The 21,773-nt window shown below is 44.8% G+C and overlaps 2 protein-coding genes across 2 annotated transcripts in view; both read right to left on the bottom strand.

Moving 5' to 3' along the window:
• Positions 1-1,810: 1,810 nt before the first annotated feature.
• On the bottom strand, positions 1,811-13,077 carry LOC118789032 (WD repeat and FYVE domain-containing protein 2). Its single transcript, XM_036545315.1, has 12 exons — positions 12,788-13,077; positions 11,577-11,644; positions 10,324-10,397; positions 9,791-9,845; positions 9,104-9,254; positions 8,036-8,148; positions 7,273-7,399; positions 6,811-6,916; positions 5,874-5,975; positions 4,944-5,074; positions 4,185-4,293; positions 1,811-3,775 (listed from the first exon to the last, which is right to left on the bottom strand). The coding sequence occupies exons 1-12, from the start codon at positions 12,922-12,924 to the stop codon at positions 3,746-3,748; spliced, it is 1,203 nt and encodes a 400-aa protein (XP_036401208.1). The 5' UTR covers positions 12,925-13,077; the 3' UTR covers positions 1,811-3,745.
• Positions 13,078-19,076: 5,999 nt separating this feature from the next.
• The window catches only part of LOC118789176 (protein FAM124A-like), a 19,843-nt gene continuing 17,146 nt past the window's right edge, over positions 19,077-21,773 (bottom strand). Inside the window, exon 4 of the mRNA XM_036545502.1 lies at positions 19,077-19,920. Coding sequence (XP_036401395.1) covers positions 19,144-19,920 — 777 coding nt within the window. The 3' untranslated portion in view covers positions 19,077-19,143. The remainder of the gene's footprint in view (positions 19,921-21,773) is intronic.

Here is a 21,773-nt window from a genome sequence, read left to right as displayed (position 1 = left end):
CTAACATGACATTGTTCCCATTACACATCAATGTGCACACTTACTTCAGTATCGCTATGGTAAATCACAGGGCACACAGGACAGGAACACGGTGAAGTGGTTAAGGAGCTGGGTTTATAACCCATAGGCTGCAGGTGCAGTTTGTACATGTAGCACTGCTGTAGTATCCTTCAGCAGGTACTTCAACCATACTGCTTCAGTAAATATATAGCTGAATAAATATAAGCCATGTATGTTGATAAAAGCACATCATTTGATAAAAAAAAGCTAATATAATAACCAGTGTCTCAAATCTAACTGTTGCCTGACACATCCACAATGTGGTGTCATGGCTGCAGCAGCTCTGTCATGCTGCTACAACGTTGGAAACGCAATGAAGAGAGAATGTTCTCTGTGTCATAACAGAGATGAGTGACTGGGCACGTTTAGAGAGGGTGAAGTGCAGACAGTGCAATTTTAAAGTCAGTAGTTTCAGCAGAACCATCATCCAGACGATTATACCCCTCTAACCGATCTGAGAGGATGAGGAGCACAAATAAATAATGACCTGGCTTTCACAGCAGGCCTTGACAGACTGTGTGGTCACTTGACTACAGATTAAGAGATTCCGCACCAAAGCCCACACACACAGCCTGTCAGACAAAGGCCATTGCAGCTGATTGGCTGTGAAACAACCTAGAGATCATTAGGAGCTTCCACTGAACATAAATGCATGATGGAACACACCCCTCCACTAACCAGCCAACCACCTTTATAGGTGAGCTGAAGGGAGGGGCAAGTCTGAGGAATGTTATTTTTCCCCACATCAATAAAGTGGGACATACTATCAGCATACATAATATAATACATGACATAGGGCTGGGCAATATAGCCGTCGCAATATATCGAATAGCTATTTTTAGCGCAATAACAGCTATCCCCGGTATGTGGCGTTAGGTTTCTTCCCGTATGTTTTTTCCCTTTAGTCATACCTGACTTGGGAGCACACCTCCAGGCCATGTGAAATGCCTCTGGGCAGTTTGATTAATTAAGTGGCAAGTAATCCCAAAGCTTTCTCATAAATGTTTCGCATAGCTTTCTTGTGTTACAAAATTCAAATTACAAAACAGACCTAAATACAGTTAAATCGATTTAAATTACTGAGATTAAACTTTTAGGTTAGGTGCAATGAACAATAATGTTTACAACACAAACCTCACAAAAGCTGTGATGTATCATGAGCATTTAACGTAATTTAAATGGATAAATGCCATCCTTGTTAATTAAACAATCTCACGTTGTAGCTTTCGCAAGCACACAAACTACAGACAATCTGCGCTGTTTCGCGAGCATAATCATTTACTCTATTTATGCAGTTGGTGTAGATTATTCTGTGAATTATTTGTTTCATTGTTAATCAATGAGGATAAAGAGGAACAGGTTGAAAGTAATGATAGGTTTAAAGGTAATGTTTCAGCCTCCCCTGTTTCCAGCTCACCAGCCACCACTGCTTCTGGCAGAAAAAGCTCCACTCGTACCTATTCAATGTTGATATCACAGCAACAGCACTACGCTGCTTCCATATGGTAGACAGAAACACATGGTTACAAAGACAAAGAGTGAAAACATATGATATGTGTTTTTCAAAGCTAATAGGTAAGTTAACCAACATATAGATACAAGTGATATTTTTCTGACCCGGAACCATTTCACTTTGGAGGTATGCTCCCGCATCAGATATGACTAAAGGGAAAAAATACGAGAAAAAACCTAACGCCACATACCGGGGATAGCTGTTATTGTGCTAAAAATAGCTATCTGATATATCACGATGGCTATATCGCTCAGCCCTAACATGACACAGTGAACTAGAAGCAGGTACAACAAATACAGTAAGCACAGTCCACAGCATGCAGACACTACAGGGGGTCTACAGACAGGAAACAAGGACACAAGCTACTTAAGTGCTTCACATGTCCTTTCTTTTTGGTTCTCAAAAGGGTCAAGTACAAAATGTCACACACACAAAAACACAAATGTCCCAGGTAGGAACAGTCTCCTCTAAAAGAAAGGCATATATAGACTTGTCTTTAGCATCTCTGTAGAAATATTAAAATGTGCAATGAAGCGCGTGCAACACAGTACGATATGTACTTGAATCATGCTACTAATTTTAACCAACCGACAGTGTAAAAATGTTTGTTAAAATGTTTAAATGGGAGAAAACCTCTCCTTCCAGCAGGGAAAAGAACAATGTGGGTCTTCAACCAGCCAATTTCCACTTCACAAAACCACAGTCCAGCATTCAACCAGACCATGTGCAGGTTGCCAAAACACACATTCCCAACATTGTTGATTTAAATATGTATGTGTGAAGCACTGGACTCTTCAGTGGTTCCAGAAACAACAACTGTATTCTAACACAAGGCATGCAGGTGCTTATCAGATTTATTGATATAATGTTGATTATTTTGCATGGAACTTGTTTGAGCAAACAGGTGCATTAAGCTCTGCTATTTGGCCCCTACAGTGATACTCAATAGATATGACTGGCGTAACTGCTAATTGATTTTTTTTCCCTTTCTCATATTTTTGATGCGCACTAAAACATGTGTCTTTGAAAGCTGCTTTCCTTTAAGGACCACACTGTACAAAGCCTGCAGCCACGTTACAGCCACAGTGCAGTCAGTTACAGAAATGTACATTTCTGGAAAATAAAGTTGCAATAAGCAGTCTCTGAAGGCCATTCGAACAACTGCATGCGCATAAAAACAGCAGATCAATGCAAAAAGTGCTGTTCTGCATTCTGTTATCAAACCGCTATCTACCGAGGAGCGCTGCACCAAGACTAGCTGCAGTAGATGGAAAAATGACATGGGTAATCTCTAATGGGCTGATTAACCAAACTGCAGAAAAGCCACTGAAACAGACCCATTGTGACATTCCATCAGCATCACGCCAACACCAAACCAACGTCAAACTAATGTTTCCTGTGCACTACTGTGATATGAGCCCAGTTAATAATTCTCCGGAAACATCCACCTGTACACAGCAGTGATGCCGACAGTGATGTACACAAACTGTCAGAAAGTTAATGTCTTGGTCAGAATGAGAGGCCCATCCTAGAAAGCCCAGGGCTTGCTATGGAAATCAAGGTGCCAAAGTGCACGCTTCCCATCAGAAAGTGAGGTTTTTCACAGTGGTGGACAGTTCATATTTAAGGGGCAGGAGCAATTTGACTGAAAGGAGTAGAATCCAAGCCCCACTTTTTTTCACAGTTTTAGACTTTCAACACTCTCAGAGAGGGTAGGGTCAAAGAGTAACGGTCAGAGGGTAAAAATGAGGACTCTTGTGTCTTCCCTCTCCTTCCCTCAATCACAGAAATTTTGAGTTCTTATATTCCAAAAGACAAAAACACACAAAAAGGCAGCAGGCAACACTACAGTGTCTGCCCCTGCAAACAGTCAGGAGAGCCAGTCAAAGATCACCACGTGACGAGAGGACAGGAAGGACAGGAAGGAGCAAAAAAAGAAAAACAAACCCAAACCAGCAGGCCACCTCAGAGACTCTGTGTCAGGAGACAGGAAATCACGAGACCCGGAGCTTCACAGCTTCCTAGATGTTGTTCACATGGTGCTTGGACATTGATTGGATGTTGCTGTTCTTGTGGCTGTTTGGTCTTCCTCCTGGGATGACAGCTAGTGACACTGCTGATGCTGGGCCTTTCCCAACACGTTAGGCTTCCTGCTGCCCCAGGACAGGTCCCTCAGGACACCACTGGTGTCATATCCCACAGCTGTTGGTACAAATAATCATAATATGTAAAGGGGGGGATTCTGGGAAATGAAGGCTTTGCACGTGGAAAATACACTGAATAATATGTGGACTAATCTATAGGACCAAATATGTAATGCTTGAGTAACTGAGGGCTGCTTTTTTCCCCAAAGTGCTATATGAAACCAGTTCTTTGTGTATATAAAGACTGATTTGATTTGTAGGCGCACTCTCATGAATATCTGATACATTTTATCAAAGTGATCAATTAGTCATCATAACTGTTTTGAACATTAAGCCTAAGAATTACTAGAGGTTGTGCAAAGAGTGAACTTAGACTGTAATAATAATAATAATAATAATAATAACAATAATAATAATAACATGCATTATGTCCCTCTTTCCCATGGCCAGCATGTTGCAGGTCTCACCTTTATGACCTTGTCTGGCCCAGAGGTCAGCAGCCAGCCCCTGGTGGGCTCAAAGTGCATGTGGATGATGCTGTGTTTGCTGTCATGGAAGGTTGCCGTGGGCGCTCGCCTGCAACGGAGCAGATAGAAAACAGCAAAAAAAAAAAAAAAAAGAAGAAGAGACAAAAATGTCACCATGACAACCTCCAGCCAGTGATGGATGGGTTTGTTCTACATTACTGTAATGATAACAGCCGTTAAAATGCATTTAAAGTATGATTACTGAATGGCGGAGGGAGTGATTTATCAGGGCTAATGTGCCTGCAGCTGAAAGATATATGGAATAACATTCTTTCACATGCAGGATAAAAGCCCATTTACAGCAGCGTTTTCCATGTAAAATAACAGAGCCTTATATGTGGAATAACAGAGCTGTGGCTGTAATTACTGACAGAGATAAAACACTGGGAATGTTCAGTAGTAGAACAACTCCCAGCAAAACCCTGTCACTGGACCTCGCCTGATTGGTTCTTTCTCCAAACACCTCATCAGATCTCCTCTGTAGCCAATCATTTCACAGCTCTGAGCATCTTGGCCAATGAGAGACAAAATGTTGGATGTTGCAATGTGTATATTTACTTCAGGCAATATTTTCAGATCATCTCCGCAGTTGTAGCAAGTGTGCGTGTCTGTGTATATAGACGTGTGTGTGTGTGTGTGTGTGTGTGTGTGTGTGTGTGTGTGTGTGTGCACGTGTGGGCTCAGCGGGGTGATACTCACTCCTCGTCAGTGATAGACTCGTGGCAGCTGTCACACACCCGCACCTCAAACTCAAAGCCCATGAGCGGGATGGTGGAGCGCTTGGAGGAGCACTTCCCGCACACGGCCTGGCCGCACTTCCTGCAGTGATGCTGGGGAGAGGGAGACAGGCGACACTGAGGCTGCGGCCTACTTACTGCAGCTGAATAAACAGCAATATGGGGCAAAATCTGCCCCTTTGCCTCTGGGAAATGTTAATTTCATCCACTGGACAACAGGGGGCGCACCATCATACAGGAACCCATATTCATTTTTATGTGATGACAGTTTGCTCACTGGTGAAACTCAAAAGAAAGTGAAATCAGAATCTAGAGCAACATGAACTAAGACATGTCCTCAAACCCAGCTGTCTAAAATTAAGATTTTACCGCCCCCTTGTGAAAAAATGCATTCTTTGGCTACTTTGAAGAATCTAGAATATAAGGTGGTTTTGATTTAACACTTTTTGCTCACTGCATAATTCTATTTGTTATTTCATAGTTTTGATGTCTTCACTATTATTCTACAATGTGGACAATATCAAAAATAAAGAAAAATCCTTCTATGAGTAGGTGTGTCAAAACTTTTCACTGGTACTGTATTGTATTTTGAGTCAGCAGACAATGTTCATTGTCAGCAGACTGTAACAAAGCCAAAAAAAAAGAAAGCGTCTCAGCTCAGAAAGAGCTGCATTCTGCAGTGAAAGGCCACAGAATGATTCAGTGAAAATAAACAGGAAAGAACAAGGGGGGACAATCTGGTGTGAAAATTAGAAGAAAAAAACAGAAACGCAAACAGAAAGAGTAAAGTGAATGTACTGCTGCCCAGCTAACACACCCCTGTGGCGCTGTTGTAACGCTGCATGTGCACTAGAATAGAGGGACAGCGCGTCTGCGTGAGGAGCTGGCCTACCTGCCGCAGGCCAATCCTTTTGCTGTCCCACATCTGCTTGAAGTTCCAGAAGAAGGGCTGCTCACACTTCTGGCAGGAGTCGCTGTCCAGCCACTCGGGGGTCTGCGGGGAGAAGGGGGCGGGGGGGATTCAACACCGAACATCTCTGCTTCAAGCCCCCGCACACTTGCGGTTTAAAAACTACCCAAAGGCAACCAGACACAAGGCAGCCATAAGCTACTGGGTGACAAAAGGAAATGGTAACTCTCTGAAGGACAGCCGCTGGTCTATTTTCAAAACGTGTCCCAGTTTTACACTGCAGGTAAAAACACTACAGTACTGTAACATGATGTTGCTGCCATTTCCTCAAGTGTTGTACAGAGGAACAGCTGTACAGAGGCCACAGCCCAGAGGAGTCCTGTGTGCGTTCTGATGGCATTTAATATCACAGCAGTGCACTCACTCCTGCAGCCAAACCTTCTCCTGCCTCTCTGGCCACTTAGAGCAATTAACCAGCCCTGTCTGCTCGGTCCCTCTCTCACACGCCCTCTAATCCTTTCCTCTCTCTCTCGATCTCTGGACTCTCACTTTCCCTCCCTCCTGCCGTCTCTCTCCTACCTCTGCTCAGTCTTAGTGCCTCCTGTGCAATGACATGTGTGATGTGTATCAGTGTGTTTGGAGGGGTCTGTGGGGGTGCACAATGTGATCTCCTAATCCCCTTCTGGTGCCAGTCTGTGCAGGGAGCCTCTCTTCCCCTCCCAAACTCCTGCACTCCCTCATATGAATTCCCCTTCACTCAGTTCTATTCAATTAAATTCAATGGTGCTTTATGGACAGAACAAAGAAAATCAGTGCCGTCAAAGCAGTAATGAACAATATCAAATAACACACATGCATGCAGGGATATATTCAATTGAAGAGACATATCCATACACATCTCTCCTGCTCTCTGTCTCACCTCCTGCCGGGTCACGTCCATGTTCCATATGACGATGCCCCCATCACAGCTGCAGGAGATCAGCTGGCGGGTGTGTGGGGCATAGCACAGTCCCTGCACTTTCTCACTGCACAAGGAGAGACAGAGTGTGTGAAGGCACACATATACACACACACACACACACCTGTATTAACAGTCTTGTCACCCCCAAACTCTCGTTCTCTGCATTGTCAGCCTGGCACTCACTCACAGATGAGACAGAGCTAGCTTCCCAAACACCCAGATTTTAGGCCCCCCTCTATGATTTGAGTAACCCTGGAAACGCGTACAGAAATAATATCTCATTCTGCTGCACTTCATCATTTTGGCTTCGCTGACCTAAGGCTCATTCTTCTTGTTCTGCTCTGAGACCTTTCACTAGTTTGCCTTTTCCTGCCCCCCAGCCTCCCTGCCTCCCCCCTCCGCTCCCAAACAGTTTCGTACTTGTGCCCCTGCAGCTCGATGGCGGTGCCCTTTCCGCCCCCGATGTCCCACATGATGATGGAGTGGTCGGAGCTCCCTGAGAACAGGACACGCTGGACCGGGTCCCAGCACAGAGCCGTCACGCTGCCTGGAGACAGGAGACAGCACACGCTAATTACCGAGCCGATCGTCGGTCCAAGCCAAGGCAGGGCCAGGAGAGACAAGCCGCAGCCACAGGAGTTTTTCCCGCATCCTGCCAGACCTTGGCCTCACCTGCCAGCTGTGTGTCAGGCCTGCCCATTAAGCAAGCCTTGTATAGGTATAATGACAGCCAGGGGCTTATTATCTGAGATAAGAGTGAGATCCCTAACAGACCACCCCTAACTGCAGGGAGGAGTGCCACTTACTGCAAAGTTGTCATTTATGTGATGAGAAACACCTACTGATCACCAGCTGGGTGGGGGAACAATATGCTGCTATTAGATTGCTTGGCCTCTGCGCATATGTTATCTGAGTTTAGAGCACGCTTGTCACCAGATGTGTTGACAGACTTGCCACATGGCTGGTAAGTGAAGCTAAACTCCTCAGCACAAACAAAGCAGTGGAAACTGATCCTGAGTAAGAGACGTGTGGCTGTTTCCATTAAAGGAGCTTTGACACTGAACTCTGAGGGAGTGGTATACAACACAGACTAGACAAACAATGCACACCATGTTGGCATGGAGACACGTTGGTTACTTGCTTGGGGGTTGGGGCTGGGGCTGGTTTGGCCAGGTCGGGTTACCTGTGTGTCCTTTAAACGTGGTGACCAGGCTGCAGCTGTCCTGTTCCAGTTTCAGGATAGTCACCTGGCCAGAGTGGTCACCTACAAAGGCGTGCCTCGTCTCCACGTCAAACCTGAGGCCTTGGTTAAGGATTTTCTGCGGTCTATTACTCACGGGCAGTTTGTGGTCAGCAGGCATAAACAAAAGCTTCACCCTGTTATTTTTGTGGTCAGTGGTCATATATTTAAGCTTTGCTCACAGTTTTGCGGTCAACGGTCATACACTCAAGACTTCACGCACACTGTTTGCGGGCATGCGGTCTTGGTGAACACTGGTAAAATGTATGCTGTGGTCATGTGCCCAGGCTTTAGTCTGCGAAAGGTCAGAGGTCACACTGGCTTTAATCACAGAGGCCTCCTGCAGTGGCTGCTGGGACGGGGGATCATTAGCAAAAAGCACTTCTATCCCACACTACATGATCTCATTTCTGCAGTCATGTCAAGCACAGCAGAAATTAATTTCACTAATGGTCTCAGCAGAAACAACTCTTTTCACACACGCAACCTGAGGCTCCTTCTGGTGGGGATTTTCTCCCATCTGAGTCCACCCACCTGTAGGGGGATTCTCACTCCTCCGAGTGGACCCCTTCTGCATGGCTTTCCAACCTTTCAAACAGACCCCTCTCCAGGGGAATTTCTCCTGTGCGAGTCCACCTGCCAGAAGGGGGTTTTCTCCTGCCAGAATGGACCCATTTTCATGGGAGTTTCAGCCCTAACTGAAGGCCTCACAACAGCACTGTTCCACTACTCTACAATGGTGCTGTGATGTATTGTGTACAGACTGTGTTTCCACTGAGATTTGTCTATACATAGCAAGTCTGGTCAAATGATGTCCTGCTTTCTGTTACATGAGGCAAGCTCATATACAGCTCTAGCCTGCCCCTGACCCTCTGAGCCAATCAGGCTTGGTCAGGGTTACTGTGATGTCACCACCAGTGATCAGAGCTCCAGGGTCTGATGACACAACCCTGGGTCTTTTGGACCAGTCTATGGATGGCAGGCACGTAGGCCCACGCCTTAGAAGGATACTGCAGCCCGGAGACCCAGGAAGTAGTCCGGTATCCGCCCAGGCGCTGGCCGCTCTCGGAGCAATGCCAAGTGAAGTTCTTGTCCTGACCAGTGCTCAGGACCCACTCCATCTCCAGGACGAACAGAACCACTGTAACTCGGCCCTGGTGAGCTACACAGGCATGAGCATACACACACACAAACCCAAACACACAAACAAACAGAGAAACATAAACACAAAATGAATCAGAACAGGGCTGCCTCTGAGCAGAGTCACACAGAGAAACACATCATCTTCAGACCAGATACTCTTGTGTAACCTGCACCTAGATTCATATGAAGGAAGCTGATTCAGCCTGCCTAAGTCTGTGACTGCAGGTTTGCAGCAAATGGAAACTGCAATGCAGCACTTCCACACACTGTGTATGGTCTGTGTTAGAGAGGCCGGCACGGAAGACCTAAAACACTGCCAAAGAAACAAGATGGCTGCTATGGACCACCTTAGTTACTAAGTAATAAAAACTCAAGGTCTCAGGTGATGATCCAATACAGTTTTTTGGGGAAAAACAAAGCACTACCATAAAAAGAAACACTTCCCCCACCAATTTTAGCCACATCCTCCTCGCAAACGCTATGCTGACCCATAGAGAAACTCCCCAGTTTAAGATGCAATAAGACTCATCTGCAAACTGAGACATCCTGCCTCACCCTGGTAGCTCTGTGCTGGGGTCATCTTGTTGTAGTCTTCAGACAGGATGAACTCCTGGGGAATAGCGGAAGAACAGTAAAGCCAGCTGACACAAAAACGCACAGCCTACATTTACAAGGAAAATGAAACTGAGAAGAAGGCCTTGGGTAAAACATTCATGATTTTTTATAAGAATCTGTTTATAAGATATACCTTTCTAAAACTATACCTACAATAGCTCACTTACCAAGCTGATTTCCCCTAATATTAAGAACATTTTTGTTATTTACGTAACAAAAACAGGCGTACCAGAAAGCAGGACACCTGCAATTATTCTACATGCATGTTTTATGAGCATTAAGACCAAGTCTGCTTTTGGAGACAATGTGCTTCTGTTTTTTTACTTTTACAAGTATAGTTACAGAGTCACTTGGCCAATCAAGCATAAAATGTCAAATTTTTGTCAGAGGAAACAGAGCCCTATAAGAGAGCAGTTAAGGACAGAAAACCAGTGCAGCTGTGGTGAAGGTGTGGGCTAATGACTGTCACTTACCGACACCTCTCCACTGTCCATGCCCACAGAAAGCCTCCGCGTCTCCGGGTTGAAGGACATGCAGGTACAGGGAGCTAGGAAAGACAAGCGAGGAAAGGGAAGAAGACTAAGAACTGAAATTTAGACTGAAATCCCTTAAACTCACTGTTAAACTGTAAGCGTGAGTAAGAGAACAAATGATTGTGACTGAGTGAGTGAGTGAGTGAGTGAGAGTGTGAGTGAGTGAGTGAGTGAGTGAGTGTGTGAGTGTGTGATTGAGTGACTGACTGGGTGAGTGGGTGAGTGGGTGAATGGGTTGATGGGTGTTTGAGTTACTCAGTGAGTGAAAGGATGGGTGGGTGAGTGAGTTAGTGAGTGAAAGGGTGAGTGACTGAGTGAGTGGGTGAGTGAGTGAGTGAGTGAGTGAGTGAGTGAGTGAGTGACTGACTGACTGACTGACTGACTGACTGACTTACTGAGTGGGTGGATGGGTTGATGGGTGATTGAGTTACTCAGTGAGTGAAAGGATGGGTGACTGAGTGAGTGAGTGAGTGAGTGAGTGAGTGACTGACTGACTGACTGACTGACTGACTGACTGACTGGGTGAGTGGGTGAATGGGTTGATGGGTGATTGAGTTACTCAGTGAGAGAAAGGGTGGGTGGGTGAGTGAGTGACTGGGTGAGTGGGTGGGTGAGCGAGTGACTGAGCAAATGCAATCCAGCTATCAATGGACACTTCCAAGCAACTGTCTGTGTCAGCAATACATGCGAACAGAATCTAACCCCCACCCCACTGCACAGGAAACTGTAATCGCTTCTCTCTGAAGCACTCCGGCGGCTTTAACATTGCACAACCAAGGAAGAAGAATGATGGGAAACGTTTGGTTGTGATCGGGTCTGGGAAACTGAAATGGCGGGATGTGAGTTGCGACATTTAGACTGAACACACACTCTGCTCATGTGCCAGCCAGATACAAGCAGTACCACTGTGGTTTCAGAAAATCACAAGTGCTGCAAGTACTCTTACTTTCTGCCTTTCCCTCACAATGAGGGAAAAACTGCAGTCTGTTATGTCTTCACAGCCTTAAAATCTCCAGCAACAAAACTAAGCAGATAAAAAAAATTGGCATGGGGACAGGACATGAAACAGTTGGATGAAATGTTTTTGTACAGGGCGCAGATTAGCTATCTTATAAAAGACACTCAGGCAATGACCTCATACATACGTGGAGCTTCTATAGCCAGGGGGTAAGCACCATCCAGCAGGAACTTACCTGGCATAGTGTGATAGACACTCGGCCAGTACTGACCACTGTCTCTCTTCAGCCATATCCGGATTGTTCTGAAGGGCACAATAAATAAAAATACAATGCAGATAAATTAAGTCCATTTGGCTTTTGGCTATGACATCACATCAACTGATGTCAACTGATGACACCACGCGTACTCAAGGTACCCAAGACGCAGAAACTAGTCAACCATAATGTACCATAGAGTCTCCGGTTTTTAACCACAGCTCAGCATTATTTAATGAGATGAGCCTTACCCCATATGGAAAATAATAAACAAATAGTGTATTTTTAATGTGTTCGTGCGCCGGTAAAACCATGTTTTACATACCATTGCAAGTCGGCACAGGCACGGGCCTTGCACATTACAAACGTCGATCTAACGTCAATGTACCTGCTAACACCGTGAAACTGCACACAGATTTACAACTACCTAGAAAGGCAAGAAAGAATTGGAATGTTGTCCTGAAACTCATCAAGCTGGTTTGTATATTTTTAATAGAGGGCTGTCAAATTATTCTTTAGCAGTATATACTAACAAGTAAAAAAAAAAAAAAAAAAAAAAAACTCAATGCAAGTAAACTAATGGTTGCCTACGTAGGCGGCCTACATGTTAATGTTTTGTCAAAAACTACCCAGTGCTAGAGGGCACGGATGTGCAGCTTGCAGACAAGACTCGTCTTGCGCGTTGGAACAGCAGACCTGGCTGTTTGCGTTTCTAGTTCACTTTGACACTTTTAGATACATTTTTGCGCAAAACGTAAACGGATCTGTGTTTATGCAAAATAGAGCTAACCAGCTTTTACGTTTTGTAGACTTCATCAATTTTCAACATAACGATATAACTGCAATCATTATCGCTCTGTCCATGTGTCCCGTGAATGCAAGTATCTGTCATAACAACAATGAGCTGTAATAACCAAACCTTTATGCACTGACATTCGCACACCTGCTTCTGTATGCAAATTAACGTGGAACTCATGCAAATAAGTGTCTTTACTACTGTCACTATATTTATAGAGAACGAGGGGAAATGTAACTAGCAAATAGACGCGCATTTTGTAGTCTCGTGTAGCTTCATTATACAGCCCGCGACCAAAACAGGCGACCAATAGAAATTATTTTTAACAATTATATTAAGAATTAGAATGTTTATAACGACTTCGCTTTGCACTTATGAAATCTGTTTGTCCTACCTGTCTTCCGACACACTGATAACCCCGTCTTCTTTGGGAATTATAACCGCGGTGTTCACCACTTCTTGGGAAGCCTCGATCTTGCTGAGGAGGACGGGCGTGCGAGTCTGCGGTTTGGGATGTATTTCTGCCGCCATGGAGAAGTACTTGTCCCCTCGCCAGATTTTTGTCTCGGTAGCATAACACCCGACTCGATCCGAGAACGTATCGAGGTTTTTTGCGCTTTGAACACAAGAAAGCCGTGTGTTGTGACTATCGGAGATGCTGCGCGTCAGCTGACACGGTTTACTGCGTCCTGCTCAACACAGAGCAGACTGCGCCTGCGCAGAGAAATGTCACTTGACCGACAAAGGACTGGCTCAGGCACTGACCCAAATTAGGTGCCCACACGGCAGGAAATGCTTTCATGCTTTGACATCGCTCAGCTGGATCGTCTCTGTCATGGCATAGACTTCTTTTTTGCAGGGTGTGTAGGGCTTATTCACTTGCCAGTCTGTCGAATGTATTGTTTCTTCATTGTTTCGTTTAGTCATCAATTATCCAGTATGTGGTTGTCAGAGCAACATTTTCTAGCTGGTCAGACGTGTTCAGTTTGTGCAGGTTTGGTTGTATAATTGAAACTGGGAGTGGAGAGCAGAAGAGGGATTACATAAAGCTTTTCTGTAATTAAATGTATAGCAAATTCTGTTCCTTAAGAGCGAAATGCAATAGCCCAGTCTGTGGCAGACCTAAGACAGCCTTAAGTCTTCATCTGTAAATGTCCCTGCCATTTTGTTTCGTGATCACGCCTTGCAATGCACTGTTGTGTAGCAAGTTACTTTACTATTTGGCTGGTTGCTTTACTAATACATTGATACAGATATTTAGCCATGCAAATATTTGCATTCATGTTTAAGTCCAGTCATATGATTTGCCATCTTGAACAGTAATAATAGTAATAATTAGTAATAATAATCATTACCATGATGATGATCATCATCACCACCATCATCATCATGATCATCATTATCATCATAATAATGGCAAGTTCAAAAAGCCTCTAATCTGCTGTTATCTCGTATTGGTGTTGACTTCCCCTCTGAAACAGGCTGCCAGAGCATGTTTCTCTGGAAGTAAGATCTCTAGATCTGGCTGATGTCACACACTATAAATAACTGAGATGTTGTGGGGGTCAGAGATGCATACAGAGCTGAGTTGCCTCTGCTGTGTGTAGCTTAGAGATCACAGACTGTGTCGGTGAAGACACAGTGTCTCCAACAGTGCACAGCCTGGTGACCTAAACGTATATGGTTACATCCAGGTGAGACGCTAGTGTGTGGTTAAGTTCAGGTCAGAGGATAATGTAATATGCGGGTACATTCTGGTCAGAGGATTGCATTCCTCCTCACTGAGTGAAACACTTGACCTAGAAATTGGGGGGAAAGCTTTCTGAACTTTGCAGAAAGGCATGTGGGATGTGAATTGGGCTTCAGATTGAGGTAGAGGTTCCTTTAACTGCAGAAGCTGCCGTATCCAAAATGCTTATCACAACAGTAAACTTATTTAGCTGATGTTACTTGTTTAGAGTCTAAACAGAAATCTGTGGCCATGGATTATAGCTCAGACAACGAAAAACACTAATGCTGGCACATTACAGGCAGTGTGTTTCTACAGCAGTGGTACACTGCGACAGAGTATTGATGTAATCTGTACAGAAAGTGACTATAATGCAGTTTTGTCAGAGATATAGAATTACTAGTTTGGCTGCTCCCATTTAGAGTAGTTTCTGAACATGTGCATTTAGAAGGCTAATGAAGAACCCCAGAGTAAGCAAAGGTATCAGGTGACTCCCTGATTTTAACCAATCATAGTCTTTTGCTATGGAGAGCAAAGACATTTGATTGGTTCATACAAAATTTGATTGACAGCGGTATGTAGCGCCTCCATAACAGGGCTTACAAGGTCTTACTGTCCTATCACTACAGAAGGCAAGCCTGTCAGATCCTTACTCTATACTCAACAAAACCTTCATTTTCTTTTTACAACAAAAACTCTTCTACTGAGAACCCCAAGGATCACAATGTTAACCCAGATAATCTGAAATGATTCTAAAAATTTTAACTGTTTCAGGTTTTTTTTAAACTGTAATTTCTTTGCTTTGCAGAAGGTAACATAGTACAGCCCCCAGACTGAAACTGAAATAATTCGTTGGCAGGTCAAATATTTCTTTGTGTCATGTTTGTCTGTACTGGTAATGCATTTTGGGTGGTAGCCTTGAGTCTCACAGAGAACTGAAACACTTTCAAAACTTCCCATGGGAACTCTTATCACTGTTATACTGATGACACACAACTATTCCTCTCTTCTTCTGACACCCAGATTTCATCATGCATCTCAGCTTGCCTAGCTGATGGCTCACTGTTGATGGCTAATCATTACCTGCGACTCAGTTTTGTCATGACAGATCTTCTCTTTGAGCGTCTGAATGTCTTCTGCTTTTCAGGTCCTGTACACCACCCTTCTTCTTCTTCTGTGTTACTCACCCGTCTTAATCTTCCTCCAATGGCTACCAATGACAGTTCACATCCATGTCAAAATGCTGGCGTTAGCCTACCAGGCAGTGCATGGAACAACTCCTCATCTTCCATCTATCACCTGACCCTACACTCCAGCCAGGCCACTGTGCTCAGCTTCTTCAGGGCACGTGGTTGTTCCCCTTCTTGCAACTGTGCACCTTGGTCGTGTCCTCTGTCCATTTTGTGTTGGAATGAGCTCCCTGTAGTGCTCAGAACAATGGAGTTCCTGGTTATATTGTTGTAGAATGAAGACCCACCCCTTCAGACTGTAGCTCAGTCCCTCTACCTATGTGTAACTTTACATGTGGTTGTCTTAATACAGGGCATTTGGTAGCTGTCTCCTCAGAATGGTATAGTTAATGCATAAAACATACTAGAGATACTGTACATTTTATCTACATGGGGAATCAAGTATGTTCTTGTGATCTGGGCAACGTGTTTGGTGCTAATGCACAATTGAAAAAGTAGTTGTGACCCATTTTTACAACTTGACATGGTTAGCATTAAATTACTTAGCATCCCTCTGCTAATCATAAAATAATGTGTGCAGTGTGTAACATTGCAACAGAAGATACACTGTCAAACATTCTCATGAATGTAGGAATACTGTACATTACCTCATTTATATTGCACTATGTCAAAAAGAAGGCTTGCACCAGCAATTCCTTTTATTGCTACTATGATGGAAAAGGAAACTAATTGTACTTCACAATGTCTAAAACCTGTAGCCCCAATGCCTAAAGACATATAGGAACAAATACCAGGTCCTCTGTATCATTAAGCTCAATGATAATAAAAGGTGGTGCAGAAAGTATAGGGTATGACAGTCATATACAGACAGCACAAGCCCTCAGGCATTGTGCCATGGCCCTTTCTCAACTATGACACATAAGCAAGAATAACAATACCCAGAACCACCTAGCCAACACCCAGGGTTCAAGGTTGCTGTGACACTGTGTTAACAGAATACAATATTCAGCTGCTGGTTATTGACACCCAAAGAGCATTGACGATATACTTCCACTGCCCTCAGTAATGCGTGTGGCTAACTACATATGTGAGATGTGTGTGATGATGGACCATACCTGTAGTAACCTCTTCAATAGTCAAGTAAAACACAGTGTTATACAACTGCAATTGTGACTTCACTGTGTCTGAATATTTTAACCTGTTTGGAGGTGTATAATAAGACTAGTTGTCTTATTAAGATGGCATTTCTTCACATCAAAAGTGGCAATTAAACCCTCACAAACAGTAAGCCCAAGGTGAGCATAAAACTAGGATTTACTACAGGGTTGGTCTGCTCTGAATGATGAAACAGCTGGTACAGATCAGTACTTAACCAATCCAGAAGCAAGAAAGGTAGACCATCAACATTGTCTTCTGTGGACAAAATACAAGGTGTTTTGTATATATAGTATCTATATGTGGAAATGGTAAAGAGAACATTTAAATTCATGCTTGCACAGAACCAGAGTAGCTAATGAAAGTCTGCTCACACAGGCTTTGCTCTCCTGTGAATTTCCTTAACGTGTCAGTGTGGGTAAGACCAAGGAGTCATAGTTTACAATCTACAAACATACTGAGCAAAACAATCCTAACCCTTGCCAGTTTCAGTGAATTCTGTTACAAGTGTTTCTTTCATCATCAATAAAACAGGGTTATTCAACTCATAAAATGTGTATAAGTCAAGCTGTTGATTGCCATTTGCATGGTGTGTGAATCTGTGCTCCAAAAGCACCAACAGAATGACAAAGTGTAGCTAACACCCTCCTGTGCCTTTTTCCTCCCATAACTTCACTGCCTTACAAGTGTCACATACCTGAATACTTACAAGACAGTTATTGTTCCATGAAGGAATAAAATATTCATTTTTCCGCTACTTTTCTGCTACTGCTTTATCACAATGCCGTAGCGTCAAGCACCAAGTTTGATATTTTTTGAAGAGCGAGGTGGGGGCGGTCCCAGCGCTAAGAGCTCGTTCTTTGTTTAAGTCATCTCATTTAGAAAATTCATTATAACATAACAATCAGACTGCGTTTAGACAATGTGCGATTTGATGACAAAGACTGATGCATTACAAAAGCGACTTTGTTCGGCACATTCTTGTAGGTTGCATTTCACAGCTCCGCAGTTCAGTTTCTGGGATCCTACAAGTACACCCACAGTTCAGCTGAATGGCAGTTTCCCACCCATGGAGGCATGCACATTCAGCTTGTTTAAACTGATTTGAGATCCGAAGGCTCATCACTGGTGAAAATTCATCATTTTTTCATGGCCGAGTCTGAGGGTGAGCAGTGGGACTGATGTCATGTGACCGGACATTTCCCGCAGAGGTGGAGATGAAAAGTCTTTCACTGGCTGGAGAGGGTGCGGCTGCTCTGGGATCATACCTCCCTCTACTGGCGCCCTGCATTTACAGACAGCGAGAATAAAGCACAGAGAATGTATAGAATGAAAACAAGACAGGTCTTCCTGTCTGCCATTGGACAGGGCAATGAGTGACTGCCTGTCAGCGCCCCCCCCCCCCTCCCTCCCATTGTGCCACTGAGGGAGTCTGTTGAGTTTCAGACAGCTTGTTGGAATGCAAGATTCACCGGCATTGTAAACTGCTAGCCTGCTCTGCGTTCGTCACCTAGACAAGAATTCCATTCCAAACAACTGTGTCTGCAGCGTGTCACTCGCCATCTCCCGCCTTCACAGCCTTGAGTTTCAATGCCGTTTGTTTCAAAGCTGCGTCCACACAGCACTCGTCTCTGATTAGCTAGTGATGACATCACCTCTGCAGAGGCGGAGATCTCTGGGTTTTTTCTGTTTCTCTAATCGGCTGTGCATTTGGTTCAGTTGAATTTGCTCACAAGATGCAAACAGAATCATTTTGTTGCCATAGCAGATCTCAGGGAAGGCTTGTGTTATTGCAGAAAGATTTCATTTTACTGTGTAGGTAAATATAGCCTGTGCTGTGCATAGGTGCCAAAGTAAACGATCACAAAAAATTATACTGTGACTTTATTGTGGAAGTATAAATAATTAGCATTGTTTAAAAAAAGTTGAAAAGCTGACTTTGCTAAGACAAGATCCAGTAATCAGTTAGACACAGAAACAAATTACAGCAAAAAGACACAAATTTATATCACACAGTTGAGGAAAAGATGACCCCATAATTGTGTTGTGTTGGGACATGACCTTTTATGAATTGCTGTGACCTATTCATCACGGATCAGAATCAGAATCAGAATCAGGATGATAGTGGTCAGTAATTAACCAGTAAATATAGTTTTCAGTTATTTTATTAATGTCATTTTATGGACATTTTATGAACTAATACAGCCTCCTACACCTAGAAACATTTACTACTTACCAGGCTCCACCCTGCAAAAATACTCAAATTCAACTCAAATTCACATATGAGCATTCTTAACATTTGCCACCAGAGGGAGCTAATTGCTAACAAATAGCCACCTAGATCTTCCTATGTTGGTTTTGGGTCTTTGTTGACTACGTTCTCAGAGTGGATTCAGATAATATATAGTTGGTCCATTTGTGGATAATGTTCAACAGGAATTATTTTGCAGAATATCTTTCTGCTCTGTGCATTTCTCAGTGCTTATGGTGTTTATTTGTCCTGTTGGCTGGGTCCCTTTCAAGAGGAAAACTAGAAATGCAATCTGGAAAAATTCTGTAATGTCCCTGTGCCCACCTCTCTGTAGTTCTGTGTATGGTCAGCAGAGGGCAGCACCACAAGTATTGCACAACATTGGGCTTCGTTCTCCATCCTGGCTCTCTGGTGCCCACTACTGTTCATATGTAGAACTCCTGCTCCTCCTCTACAGGCAGGTCCTTGGAGGCAATGTCATTATATTCCTCTGCCTCTGTGCCCTGCTCACTGTCCCACACGGGAACAGGGAGGCAGGCACTGTGTGGGCGGGGCCGGCGCAGGATAGAAGGAGTGGAGGAGGTCGAGTGGCAGCTCCGCCGCCGGCGATCCACGGCCGGCGATGACCCGCACAACAGCCCCGAAAAGCAGAGGACCGGCTCGCGCGGGGGCATGGAGACGGGCCGGGGGCGGGAGTGCGGCGTGCGGGGCCGGGCGTAGGCCGAGACCACCGACAGGTCCACGGCGCCGCTGTCCATCTTCCGCCCGGTGTCCACGTCCGTCTCCTCGGCGCCCACCAGGGCGTCCACGTTGAGCCGGAAAGGCGGGGCCGGGGAGGAGCGGCGGGAGAGGGTGGAGGAGGCGAGCGAGGGGGAGCAGGGGGCGGAGCGAGCCCCGCTCAGCGAGGGCAGGCAGAACAGAGAGCGGGACCGGTGGCCCGTCCAGCAGGCCCGCAAGGCCTCCGGGTCGCGGTCGCAGGCCAGGGGCAGGTCCGGCTGGGACACCCGGGCCTGGTTCTGGTGCCGGGCGCGGGAGGAGTTCCGATGGTAGCGGCGGTTCCTGTAGGAGGCAGGACCGCGGCCGTAGGAAGGGACGGGAGCGTGTTCGGGAGGGGGCGGTGACGGCAGGGAGGAGGAGTCCGGCAGCAGGCGGGGGAGCTGCGCGATGGTGTGTCTGCGTCTGCAATGGGCGGAGCCTCGGACCTGCAGCCACAAATGAGTAACAAGGACCCAAATGTTAATGCCAACCCCAACTGACGTAAGACTCATGGCTTCATGAACCATAGTCACTGATTTGTGTGAAGCAATCAGAAGACTTTGCTCTTCATAGAATGACACCACAACTGGGCCAATTCCTCCCAGGTTAATGACTGCAGTCTTTATGAGCAAGCAATGCTTCTCCAATCAATATGTGGGAACATCACTGTGGATGCTTGTCACGGCTGTCTCTGCTACGCATGGCCAATATCTATGGCCAGAGGAAACATTCTCTGTAATACAGATGAAAACATGTATCCTGACAAAAAGCAGACATTGAATAAAACCACGAATTTTCCCCTCTTACAGTATGTAACTGTGATGTAATGTACTAGTCCACTGCAATGCCTGTGCCTAATTCTGCCAGTGAGGAACAGATACAATTAACATGTCACATTACAGAGTGTTCCTATTCACCGTGCCCCATTAAACTGATACCACATGCAGGCAGCAGGTGGCAGCAGGTAGCTGCAGTTTAGTGCTGTCTCTTTGAACTATTTTCTGTTAAAATTAAAATCTGACCTTTGACCCCAAAACCGTGAAACAGTGAGGAAGAGGGGCAGTGTTGCCGCTAATTATCTGTCTCACGTTCCCCCAGGTGTCACATTCTCCCATGTCTAGCTGACCTGCTAATCTTAAGTAAGTGCATTTGATTCAACAGTGCCCCATTTAACCTGGATTAACACACACTGCACTTCAACACATGCAAGCATTGAAAAGCACCTCCATTCCCAATATAAAAACCAGTCTATGAGAAATAAATAATAGGAATTTAGTTTGGAGTCCAAACACTTTTCAAACAACAAGTTTTTTTTTTTTGTTTTTTTTTACAAGCCATGATTTAAGACAATATGTGTTTATCTACGTTACTAATAAACAAAGATCTGGCCACAGCAAGCTCCCCCCAACATTTATTCATTTATTGCCTAGTTATTTTATTTTATGATTTATTTTTTGGCAAATGACCTTCTAAAGGGTAATTTACATGGCTAACTTTTTTATTTATGTAAACAAGTCAATTCTGGTTAAGCAACTTGTTCAAGGGTAAAACAGCTGGGCTTTAGTAGTCCTTAACTAGCTCCTTAATTAACTATGCAGTGCTGTCACAGAGGTAGGCAGTGGAGACACGACATGGGCTCCTCAGCCAGAGAGGCCCAGTGACAGGAAACAGCAGCCTGTGTCCCAGGAGTAAGTGCCACACAGAATAAACCTCAAAGCAGGCAGAAGCCATGCTGTTGTGGGTCCATCTGCACAAAGGCAAATGTGAAGTGAAGGTTTCACAGAGCAAAGCTGACAAGAGGCATTTTGGGATTGACTCTGTCCCCTTTCCTACTGGAGGGCGAGACACAGGGAAGAGACACAGGGCTTCCAGATACAGGCAAATTTAGCTAGATCCAAAAAAAATTCATTTTATTAGAGTCAGTGATGCCAAAAATGTATTTTAACAGGCCATGTAGCTTTCTACCTGCCATGAAAACGCCTAGTTTGGTTTGTCTCCTTCCACCCTACCAGGGCAGAAATCCATCAGTGTTCCATCAGTCCAACTGACCAACCCATGGAACTGCTCTTAAATCACCTTTGCCATGCTTGTATTGGCATAGGAGCTGAAAACTGCACCTATCTGGAACAGATTTTTACAGGTTTGGGAGCCCTGAAAAGGGGCGTACCTCGGGCTTGTCCCAGAGGTGTGGTAGGAACGGAGGAGGGGTACCCCTCTGATGTCACCTCAGTCTCCAGCCCCGCTGGTTTACGAGTTTGCGACAGCTGGAAAAAGCATTAGCAGGCAGGAACAGCAACTT

This window comes from Megalops cyprinoides, chromosome 14 (genome assembly GCF_013368585.1).
Source record: "Megalops cyprinoides isolate fMegCyp1 chromosome 14, fMegCyp1.pri, whole genome shotgun sequence".
NCBI classification, from domain to species: Eukaryota; Metazoa; Chordata; class Actinopteri; order Elopiformes; family Megalopidae; genus Megalops; species Megalops cyprinoides.
The sequence above is the reverse complement of the archived record's forward strand: the minus strand, read 5'-3'. Positions and strand labels throughout refer to the sequence as shown.